General features: G+C 34.4%; 1 protein-coding gene across 1 annotated transcript in view; it reads left to right on the plus strand.

The window, feature by feature from the left end:
* LOC109241160 (protein ZINC INDUCED FACILITATOR-LIKE 1-like) overlaps positions 1-10,045 on the plus strand; it is a 15,282-nt gene extending 5,237 nt beyond the window's left edge. The window contains exons 2-17 of the mRNA XM_019407882.1: positions 1,607-1,647; positions 2,154-2,214; positions 2,331-2,433; positions 2,527-2,629; positions 2,712-2,765; positions 2,942-3,004; positions 3,289-3,338; positions 3,428-3,503; positions 4,203-4,388; positions 5,313-5,400; positions 6,510-6,595; positions 6,676-6,783; positions 7,267-7,311; positions 7,438-7,526; positions 8,790-8,833; positions 9,701-10,045. Of these exons, the coding sequence (XP_019263427.1) occupies positions 1,607-1,647; positions 2,154-2,214; positions 2,331-2,433; positions 2,527-2,629; positions 2,712-2,765; positions 2,942-3,004; positions 3,289-3,338; positions 3,428-3,503; positions 4,203-4,388; positions 5,313-5,400; positions 6,510-6,595; positions 6,676-6,783; positions 7,267-7,311; positions 7,438-7,526; positions 8,790-8,833; positions 9,701-9,795 (1,292 nt within the window). The 3' untranslated portion in view covers positions 9,796-10,045. The remainder of the gene's footprint in view (positions 1-1,606; positions 1,648-2,153; positions 2,215-2,330; positions 2,434-2,526; positions 2,630-2,711; positions 2,766-2,941; positions 3,005-3,288; positions 3,339-3,427; positions 3,504-4,202; positions 4,389-5,312; positions 5,401-6,509; positions 6,596-6,675; positions 6,784-7,266; positions 7,312-7,437; positions 7,527-8,789; positions 8,834-9,700) is intronic.
* The last annotated feature ends 1,846 nt before the right edge of the window (positions 10,046-11,891 follow it).

Genomic DNA, 11,891 nt, shown 5'->3' on the forward strand with positions numbered 1-11,891 from the left:
TCATTAATGCAATCAAGCTTTCTTTCATTCTGAATTCTCATTTCTGTTCTCTCAATTGCTCTTGATATTGGTTTTCCCGTACGGCACTGACAATCTCGTCTAGCGTACGGAGGGGACCTCAGTTGGCGGACAACAACTGCACTGACATCAGTTGCCTAGCCTTACGTCGCCCTTCCAAGGAATCTCAGGAAGGCGCCGCGTAACACTTATTATGTAAAATATCCTTCATCTATGGTTCAAAATTCCAAAATTTTCTTTAATTTTTAAAATTATCCTTTCTTTTATCATTTTCAACTGCATTAAAACGTCTTCAATAGCAATAGTATGCTCTTACTTCACCTTGCCCTTAATAACTCATCAATTTTGGTGCTTCTTGATCCCCAATTAAAAAAAAAAATGTATTAAAAAGTTGAAGGAAAATTTAAAAAGGTTCATCTACCGTGAATTGTCTATTCACTTAAGGCCCCGTTTGTCCATAATTTTTTTTTCCTTTTTTTAAAATTTCTTTTTCAAAAACGTCTTTCTCCATTAAATTTTGTAAGTTTTTGAAAAAAAATCGAAAATGAGTTTTTCAAAACAAAAAAAAAAAAACCCACGTTTTCAAAATTTTCAAAAAACCTTTTTCCTCAATCACAAAACTACAACATTTATTCAAGAGAAATACATGTTCAAACATATTTTTAAATTTCAAATATCATTTTTCAACTTAACTCCAAATACTATTTTTTTTTCCAAAAATTATGTAATTTTTATGTCCAAAAACTTACTTACAGCTTGTTTGGATTGCTGTTACTCGTCGTTTCATAATGTGTCGTATTGTATTGCATTGTGCAATATTGTTTGGTGAGTACAACAATTGGATAGACTGTATCGTTTGCCGTCGTTTCATAATGCCACACACCAACAATATGAAGAATAAACGTGCAGTATTACTAAAAAATATATGATATAGAGTAAAATTATTATGTAAAAAAGTAGGATAAAAGATAAAATATACTCCATTCTTTAATAATAAGGAAGGGCAAGACAAGAGAAAAAAACTAAGGTAACTACGCCACCACATCAAATTGGACGCTATATAAAGTGACATTTTTTCGTCTTTACGTAACGACAGATTTAATGATACAATACAATAAAATTTAGGTAACAATCAAAACAAAATATTGTATTTAAAGTAACAATACAATACAATAGGTAATGACAATCCAAACAAGCGGTTAGTAGGTGATTAAAGAGAGAGCTCTCTATAACAATATCCCTATATAACAATACTTCACTATAAAAATCAAGTTTTATCGAAACCAGTTTTTATAATATATGTTCTCTATAATAGCACTTCGCTATAATATCCAAAAATCTAAATATATTTGGAACAAACTGGCGGTTATAGAGAGGTATTTCCTGGTCACCACAGCGAACAATCTATGGCTGATGCTTTCCTGGTCACCACAGCGAACAATCAGCATGTTAGATTTATGCAGATGTGTGAAGTCTCAGGGCATTTCCTTGTATGTGTAATTGTGTCTTAGCTTTTGATTTTATCTGTTGATATTGAGACTGATGACTTTATTCTTTTTCCTTGTTTTCATGTGATTCAACTCTTCAGCACTTCCAATATCATCTCTCTTTCCATTTCTTTATTTCATGGTAAGATTAATCTACTCTTTTTTCTGTTCTTTTATTTCAAGTTTTACGAAATACACATGCTTTTAGTGAAATTTAGATATTTTTATTTGATTTGCAGAATTGGAGTTAGTCTACTCAATCCTTATAATAAATTAAATGTTAAGATAATTGCTAATCTTAGTGACTGGCCTTAACAAGGTGTTTGTGTAAGATTGTCATTGTAGAGATTTGGCCGAAATTTGGCTTTCTATCCTCAAATTGAAGATTGTAGATTCTGCTAGCTACGTGCTATTGGTCTCCTTTGTTCTTTTTTTGATTGCATATAACTTTTGTTTGTATAGTTATATTTTTTTAGCTACTGTTATTTCCAGTCAGCAGTAAAAATCTGATAGTAAGCTTGAAGTCTTAGCTTATTTGATAGTATCACATTTACCATGCATGCAATTGTGCATGACACCCTTCTTGTCAAGATAATGTTTATGCTATAGTGGCAACCATTGACTTACTGATTTTGGCTCATGTTACAGATAAGAGACTTTCACATTGCAAAGAGAGAGGAAGATATTGGTTCCTATGCAGGTTATGTAGGTAAGCTTATTTCATGCCGTGATTTGTATCTTGATATATGATCAAATAGAGTCTCTGTCAGAAAATGCATAGAGTCTCTGTCAGAAAATGCTTATAAATTTCCTGAAATACTTAAGGTTCTGCATATATGCTTGGAAGAGCTTTAACATCTGTCTTTTGGGGAATCGTGGCTGATCGATATGGACGAAAACCAGTAATAATTATCGGCACTTTTACAGTGTATGTCTAATCTTTTGTAGAAATGTTTTCTTTTTATGTTTCATTCATTTGAAAGTATACAAGTTTATACTTTTTGCTTTGGTTTGGCTTCAGGGTTGTTTTCAATACTCTCTTTGGTCTTAGCATCAACTTTTGGATGGCAGTCATAACAAGATTTCTTCTTGGAAGTTTAAATGGTTTGCTTGGACCAATAAAGGTATCTATCAGTTTAATACCATTATACGAATCAGTACTGCATCCTCAGCTTGTATGTTAAGATACTTACCTTCCATGTTTAGGCATATGCTGCTGAAATTTTTCGTGAAGAATACCAAGCACTGGGAATGTCAACGGTAATATGTCCTTACTTCTCAGTTCTCAGTGATGCAAATGATTTCTACATATGACAGGATTGTACGTAATGCAAGAGGGACAGCAAAATGGCAAGAATGCATTTCCGAATGACCACTTAGACCGTGGCTTTTATAGAATTTTATTTTATTTTTTCTTATATGTTTGAATCTTTCAGATTAGTACTGCATGGGGCATTGGGTTGATTATTGGTCCAGCTTTAGGAGGCTTCCTTGCCCAGGTATTTATTTTCTTACTTAGCTATTTCCTTTTTGTATTCCTTCCTTCTGCTAGGGGAAGAGAGTTAGTCATTTTATGATAAATTGTAAGATGCATTTGCTAATCCAGCATTGCCAAAAAACAGAATTTTAAGTGGTATTCTTTTCATATGTAGAAGAAAATTTCTTAGGCTTGAATTCTTCATGTTTCTATTTTTAAGTATTCTCTGCAAATCTTAGCAAGAGAATCTCCTTTAGCTTTAGACAACATACATGCCTGTTCTCTAAGTGTTTGTATATTGTCTAGCCTGCAGAGAAATATCCAGCCATATTCTCAAAGGATTCTTTATTTGGAAGGTATTTCGCCCTCTTTCTTTTCATGATTGTGTATCTTCTTCTGTTGCTTGAAGTGCTCCTTGGCTCCAACATTTGATATTTTTCTGCAGATTTCCCTACTTCTTGCCTTGCCTCTGCATATCACTGTTTTCCTTGGTCGTGGCTATTGGTTCATTTTGGCTGCCGGTAAATCTATATGATTATGTTAATTCCTTTTGGGTCTTGTCAAGGCACACACTGTTTCTGTCAAATCTTGTATCCTTCCGGTTTACATGAAAGAGTCAGAATTTCACCTCCGGGGCATAATTGAACTTTGCATAAATTTTTAATGGATAATGATTACGTATAGTTTCAGATATTCATTTACTTTATTGTTGAGAGTGAGATTTGTCTAGCCATCTTTTTCCTTTTGATCCTTCCCAGTTGTTTTTCAGCTTTGGTGCATTTGGTGATGCAGGATGGGGTAGGGGTAGTTCTAGTTGCACTTCAAACTGAATCCTAGAAATTGAGGTTTGTTCTTATTTTTTCATTGTTAGAGTTGGGAGCCTATAACATATTGAAGGAGAGGAAAACTAAGCCTCAATTTGGTAAGTGGAGGATTGAGTGGAAAGTTTGTTGCCCTTACATTTTTGGGACCGTATTGAGTAGGATAAGGAGTTGCTATAAGAGTGCAGTTCTGGTGTTTCGGGGATGAATGAACTCTTAATTATTAAGGATTCAATTCTTCATCTTACCTGGTTTCACGGACCACATCAGTCCGCGTGTCTTTCTCTCTTTTCTTTTTGATATTACTTTGTCAGTTTGTCAGGTGTCTTCTCCGATTTCCCAGTGTTAGCTGAACTCGAAAATTTTAGAATTTTCATCCCTACAGCTTATGGATTGCAGGAAACACTACACATTCATGATTCAGAAATGTCACCTCAAGATTCTTATAAGGCTCTGGAAGCTGCATCAGATACAAAAGAAGGAAATGAATCAATCCCAAAAGAAAACCTTTTCAAGAACTGGGCATTGATGTCATCGATCATACTATACTGCATCTTCGCTCTTCACGATATGGCTTACTCAGAGGTATTCCATATCCACTAATAAACATAGGATATAATCACCGCATCATGATTATGAACGCATCTCTCTTTTATCAAAAAGAAAAAGATATGCATCTATATAGTTTGACATCTAGTTGATACACGGTGTAATTGCAATGACATTGTTGAAACAACTTTCTTTCATCCTTAGGAATATCTCAGATCCTCATTGGTTCATGTTTTATGTTGATATCTGCTCAATTGTTTTCTACTGCATGGTAACTATGAAAATGAATGTGTCGTCTCTACAACAACGAGATTGTCTCTTTTAGAGTTCTGCAGCTCAACCTTCTGCATACAAATCCTAGGCTCATTGGCTATTGGAAGCTGAATATACATGTTACTCATTGCTTGTTCTGAGGGTATCTGAGTAACAACAATGGATACTGTTCCATTTACCAATAGTGGACCGGTACAATGTTTTCAGCCCCTGCCTTCGTTGTAAACTTTTGTAGCTTAATTCTTTCTTTGAAAACTTAAGTGCTAAATTCTCGCTTCAATCTTTATTTGTTTAAGGTTTCAAATTCCTAAATCCTGGTGCTGTCTGGTCATTGTTCCGTTTGTTAATCTTAATTCGTATGTTATTAGCAACTTTTGGGGTATATGAAGAAAGAAGAACGACAAATTGATCATATCAAGAGGACTTAAGACTTCAAAAAACCTCCACTTTTTGCTTTACCTTTTGGCTATTATTAGTTATAAAGTGTTGTAATGTAAAACACAAATGCATTCTATTTAATTACTTAGTAGGTTTTTGGCATTCTCAATTAATACGTATGATGCATTGAGTAATTGATCTAATTTGCAGATGTTCCTATGAGGAAATGTGTAGTTCTTTCAATTCTCAGGCCCAAGGGTTATTGCATAACAATTCATTGCATCATTCCGAACCTATTTGCTTCTGCAGATTTTCTCATTATGGGCTGTGAGCCCCAGAAAGTTTGGCGGCTTAAATTATTCAACTGCTGATGTTGGTGAAGTACTATCGTTCTCAGGTGCAAGCCAATTCTCTCATAATTTCTACTCTTTTTATGGATAGATGAATCTTATTTGACATTTCTTTTTCGAATTAATGACATTTCTTATGGATAGATGAATCTTATTTGCCAATTCGCTCTTCTTCTTCTATTCTCCATCTCTAAATGAGATTTGGAAGAAGCGCCTTGTTGTAATGCAATGCATCACACAATCAAATTAACACCTTATGAAATTAGGAATCTTGATCTTTGAAAAAATAGTTTGATACAATCCTTTCAAATAATTACTGTTAGACCTATTAATGCCAACTAAATAAATAGTAAAGGAAGGAGTTAAAGGAAGCACAGAATTGGTGAAAAAGAAAAAGGGAGTGCAGTATTTGATGTATAAACCCATACGTAATGAATTTACTGTAAAACTTAATAAAGAAACATGAATATTCTCTGTGGTTTAGGCACACCGTAGGCTGGTGCTGTCAATGGTTATTGCCTTAAAGTCTGAGCCCCACATTCTCCTCTACAGATGTTGTAACAACTAATTATTCTTTTATGCTTGTCATATCTAATCAAGAGTTTGAGAAAGAAACTTGTGTGATTTATTGCACCAAAGTAACTCCTGATCCATCAAATATGTCTAAAGTACATAAAATGTTATTCAGAAGCATTCTTGTTCCAACTTTTACGTTTTTGACGACTACTTTATTACTTTATCGAATCCTATGATAGTAATAGAGTAACTCGTTAGTTACTCTCTCTCTGCTTATGCCTCCAGTTGGAAGACTTGTCGATATCAAGGTCTTCTAACTTAAACTGAGACTTACTCTATGTTGGCCGTGATTGCGGAACACGTGATCATTCTTCATAATCATCAGTTACTTATGCCAATATCTTTGTAGAATGGTCTTTATTTGGAATTTGGGTTGTCTGTTCAGGTTTCATTCTTGAAAACATGGTAGAGCACATCTCTATAGCGAGAATATTACCATTCTCGAGAAATTCAAGCATAACTAGGGATTTTAGATTGATAGTCTATAGAAGAATTATCTTACCGAATCCTGTGCTGACTTGTTTGACATACAGAGTACATCATTTCATATTATTGTACGATGTTGGATACTCAATTTCAGGGTTTGGCCTTCTAGTCTTTCAACTTTTTCTGTATCCGTTGGTTGCCAAGTATTTTGGCCCTATCGTCACTGCTCGACTTGCAGGAGTAAGCACTTGATTTCTACAATATGTTAAAACTCTTGAATTCTATGACCATGTTTCCTGAAAGGCTTGTAATATGATCAGGTTTTATCAATTCCGTTACTGGCGAGTTACCCATATATCGCTATGCTGTCTGGGATCACCCTCTCTGTGGTGATTAATTTTGCATCCATGATGAAGAATGCGTTGTCTGTAAGTGCTGTTCTGGTGTCTATAATTTATCGTACCACTTATTCTATAGTTGATTTGCATAAAAAGTGCAACACCACAATCAAGATTATGCATGAAATATGGAAATGAATGTGAGGTTCTTACTCTTTTAGTGCATATAGCATAGGAAATTTACTTAACCACTTGGTAGTCAACGTCTTAAGAGAATGCTTTTGGAGGACTTCTGTTTCTCGTCTTGTTGGGAAAAAGTACCACTTATGCTTCACCTCTGGTGAAATAGGAAGAAATTTGTCTACTTTCCATATTGGTAAATTTTCTTTAAGATGATAGAAAAGAATTCAATAAAAAAAGGAAATCTTTTTTGAGTTTTGAAAGTAATGTGTCACAAGAATATGATATACCAATCATGTGGGAATAGGAAGTTATATACTTGGACAATTCTCTACATCCTAATGATGAAATTTAGAGTCTCAAATTCTAACGTTGACTTTGAATTGCCTCCAGATCTCTATCATAACCGGGTTATTCATATTACAAAACAACGCAGTGGTAAGTTCATCATTGCCCCCTCCTTTAAAAGCTAGATCTTGTAATTGTCATCTGCAGAAGCATTATATTATCCATGCAATATGCTGTGCTTGGTCTTGGTCTGATTTGAATAATTTACAACCGCAGGACCAGCGACAAAGGGGAGCTGCTAATGGACTTGCCATGACTGGAATGTCATTTTTTAAAGCTCTTGGGCCAGCAGGGGGTGGAGCACTGTGAGTTCACTTGTTTCCTAGTTACTTATCGATTTCTAATTCATTAGAACTAAATAAACTTTAAAACTCTAATCGTTTATTTTCCATTTCAGTCTCGGTAAAGAGTAAACATCAATTTAAGAGAAAACCTGTTTAAAGTGTTGATGCATACTAGAGCATGTCTGAGGATGCAGACAAAATTTTCATACTTCAGGGTTCCAAATTCTCCTGATCTAATATGGTTTTAGTAATCTTTAACTAGGAGAAGCATACTAATGTAATTTAGTGGTTAACCTGCAAATTTTCAGGTGAACCTTTTAAAGGCTGCAACCTTATGACCATCTCAATTGCTAATGGCCACAGGCCAATATTCGAAATCTTGTACTAAAAGAATAGCGCGCCCCTCATCCAACTAAATCATTGTAACCACCTGGATTTTATATCTATTATTGTAAACTCATGAAGATTGAAATCAGCAGTGTGCATGAACTTAATCATATGACTTTAAAGGTAAATATCCGTGAAGGTCTGCGTACACACTACCCTTCCCAGACCCCACTTGCGGGATTACACTGGGTTTGTTGTTGTTGTATTCATGAGTGCTTGCGATGGCCTGGCAGCCCTAGACAGAAAACATGGTGAACATTAATTTGTTATTTTGAACTTACAGCAAGTTTATTCTATCAGAATTATGAGATTAACGAAAAGGAAAAAGAAAAAGAAGGGATGTGTTAAGACTCGATATGTGGATCAATAGACAGAACTATTTTTTCTATACAATTAGACCACGAGCCTAATTTCCCTGCGAGGCATTTTTCCAGCCACAGTTGTTTTTAATGACCCACTGTACCTACAATTCTGCATTGAAGCAGAGTTCATAGCAGCAACAGGAACCATTTTAGGAGTAGAACAGACTGCATTGGCTCTCTGACATATTGATCCATTAATCAGACAACATAGGTCAAACATTGTCTTAGTATCAGTAAACACTTTCGATTCTGATCCTCAAACAAACAGTTATGACGTTTGAGAAAATGAGAGGGAAACTGGATCACTGTTTCCAAATTGAATGTTGGAATTGAGAACGCGATATAATGATTGATCTTCTTCTCCTAGACAGACTACCTTCTTTTTCTGTTAATGATAGCAGGGTTGGGGAATTAAGTGTGTTTCACATCTTTGCTTGAGAACTCGCAGGCTACCTGGCTTTGCTTTAGAAATAGAAACATGTATCTGCTTTCTTACAGCTAAAGTTGTCACCTTTTTTTTTTTTGTGTTGTGCAGCTTCTCTTGGGCTCAAAAAAGGCTTGATGCTTCCTTCCTTCCAGGTAATGATCAAACTCGTTTCCCAAATCATATTTCTACAATAGCTAGGAATTTCTAGTGCCTTGGTGTGTGGAATGGGTGGTGGGTTTTGCCAAGGAGCAACAAATTATTATTGCTGCGACATTTCGACCCTTCGCAGACAGTGGCAGAGGTAGGATTACCTCCAAGGGGGTTCAGGAAAAGGAAAAAGTTAAAAAGGTTATAGCTAGTGGGAATAGAACCAATGATCTTACAAAAGGTTTTGAACCCCTTCGACCACTAGCTATGCTTTTGGGCTATGTTAAGGGGATTCAAAACATAATATATAGAGGTAAAAACAGATTTTCCCTTACATATACAGTTTAATTTTTCGACGAAGGGGGTTCGGGTGAACACCCTTCCGCCTCCTAAATCCTCTGTTCGCAGATCAGCAATGGTGTGACGACACTGATTGATATATAAGCTATAAGCTTTCTGGAATGGAATCTGGAACAAATAAGTGTAAAAATTATGGAAACTAAGTTCAATTTTATTCAAAATATATTGGGAACCCGAGCAAGTAACATTTCATAATATACTGCCCGTAGTAATTTGTTCGGGAACCGCTCCGGACTAGACATCTGAAGCGTGGACAATATAAGATGGGAGCCTTGAGTGAATTGGGGATGGACATGCTCTGATACCATGATAAGAAAATGGACCTTGGGCCTCCAAAAGCTAGCTCATGAGGTAAGGATTGCCCAAGACTATATAAGGAGATCAAGTAACCCGTAGCTCATCGATGTGGGAACTCAACATGTACCCTCTATAATCCAATAATTATCACCTCTACATGCTTTGCTCTTTGTTCTCTCCTATCTTTATTTATGTTGTGTTCTACTCAAATGCAGGTAATCAGGTGGTTTTCTTTGTGCTGAATCTGATTGAAGCAATTGGCTTGTTGTTGACATTCAAACCATTCCTAGTCGTCCGACAAAATTCGTAGTGGAAAGTTTATGTATTTCAATTATGATTATTTTTTAGTATTCTATATTACGCGTCGCAACAAATAGAAATTGAACACCACAGCTAGCTGTGTGTAACTATGGACTTGAAACCCCCGTATTAAAGAAGTGGGTAAGCAAGAAGTTGCACTCTTACTGACTATCCATCAATTAATGCAACAAATATGGATTGGCCAGATGATTTGATCACCATGATGAATCAAATTAGTTGGGTTAAACGTTTTTTGCTCATTCTAAGTCCAATTTGAATGAAATTCATATATTTAGCAGCCTAGTTTCTAGACTATTATCTCTTTTTCTACGGGGTGAACTCTTTTGTATGTCACTGTTATATCTTAGGCAAAATACCTTAAAACCCTCATAAACTTGGCACACATTATTGATTGCGTCCTTGAACTATTTATGGTCTTAATCAATCCCTCCCTCCTATGTGGTATTTTTAAAAAAAAATAAATAAAATATATTTTTACCTTTTTAAATATATTACTTTCTTAGATAATTTTTGCGAATAAAATTTATAATAAAACTTTGGATAGAATTATATTATTTAGGCTAATTTTTTATTTGGCTAAAAATAAAAAAGTTTTAGTTATTCTTTTTTGCATTTGACTTGAAAATAAAAATTTATACAACTGAAATAAATAATTAAGGCATCTAAAAAGTTATAAAAAATATATAGTTTGAAATTTACTATTTTGACTATAATTTTTTATAATTAACTAAAAATATTCTTTTTAACAAATTTTACCTGAAAAGGTAAAAAATACATAGTTGAAATAAATAGTCATTGCATCAGAAGAAGAAATAAAAAGAGTGTACAACTGTAGGTTCATTATTTCGGCTATACCTGTTTTATTTGGTAAAAAATAATGGAGTTGGCAAATTTTTTTTTATTGGTCTGACTCTAAGATAAAAATACACTATTAATATAAAAAGACATTATGTATAAAGAAAAAAAAAAGGAAATCTACACAACTGCTACTCTATTATTTTTGCTAAAAGTTTTTTATTTGGCTAAGATGATGAGTTCCTACCAAACGTTTTACAAATTGGCAAAAAACAAAAAAAAAATATGCAATTGGAACAAGTAGACATTATATCTTAGAAGAAATTAAAAATAATAAAAGTCAGAGTAAAGTCCAGATAGTATGTTATGATGAAGCAAGAAGAAATACATAGTTGTAATAAATAATCATTACATATGATATATGACAATTAAAAGTTAAAAAATAATCTATTTGGAAGCTGATTTTTTAATTTTTCTTCACTCCCACGCGCTTAAAAGAGAGTGCACCCACACTCTATGCCACATCAGCATCCAAGGGGGCAGGGGGTAATAGCTCTCAAAAGGCCAAGCTGAGGGGGGTAATTAAGACCACAAATAATTCAAGATTGTAACTAATAATCCGTGCCAAGTTTAGGGGGTTTTAAGGTATTTTGCCTATATTTTATACTGGTTGGAGCAGTTGTATGTAAATTGCTATTGTTTGCTTTATTATATATTTATTATATTTATTCATTCAAAAGGCGACCATTGACACTCGTTTGGAGTTTTTGACTAAAATTATCCCTTATATATGGGAGTAGGTTCATTTTTGTCCTTTTAATATAACTCAGGGCATCTTTAATTCCTTGACTTTGTTAGGTTCATTTTTACCCTTCAAATATAACCCAGGACATCTTTAATTCCTAAACTTTACTAAAGTGGAGCACCTTTAGTATCACTAACATAATCAAATTAAAAAGAAGAAATACATAAATTGCCCATCAAACTTGTTCGGAAAAATCATTTACACACGCGCCACGTATCAAAAGCTACTTTATTTTTTTTCCACTTATTTAATTACTTTTTTTTTAACTCTTCTTTCCATGTCATCTTCATCACCACCTACACCACCATGGAACCACTCTAAACCACCTTGAAAAGCTGCAAAAACAAACCCAAAACCAGTATCCATGTCTTCATCTTTCAAAGTCATGTAAATTCGCCACCAAATGACCGCTATTTTTGCTCCTTTAAACCACTAAAAATCAGCTGGCAAAATAGCCCTGAACCAGTCCAAAACAGAGCTCGACC

The sequence above is a fragment of the Nicotiana attenuata genome, unplaced genomic scaffold (assembly GCF_001879085.1).
Source record: "Nicotiana attenuata strain UT unplaced genomic scaffold, NIATTr2, whole genome shotgun sequence".
In the NCBI taxonomy this organism is placed as follows: Eukaryota; Viridiplantae; Streptophyta; class Magnoliopsida; order Solanales; family Solanaceae; genus Nicotiana; species Nicotiana attenuata.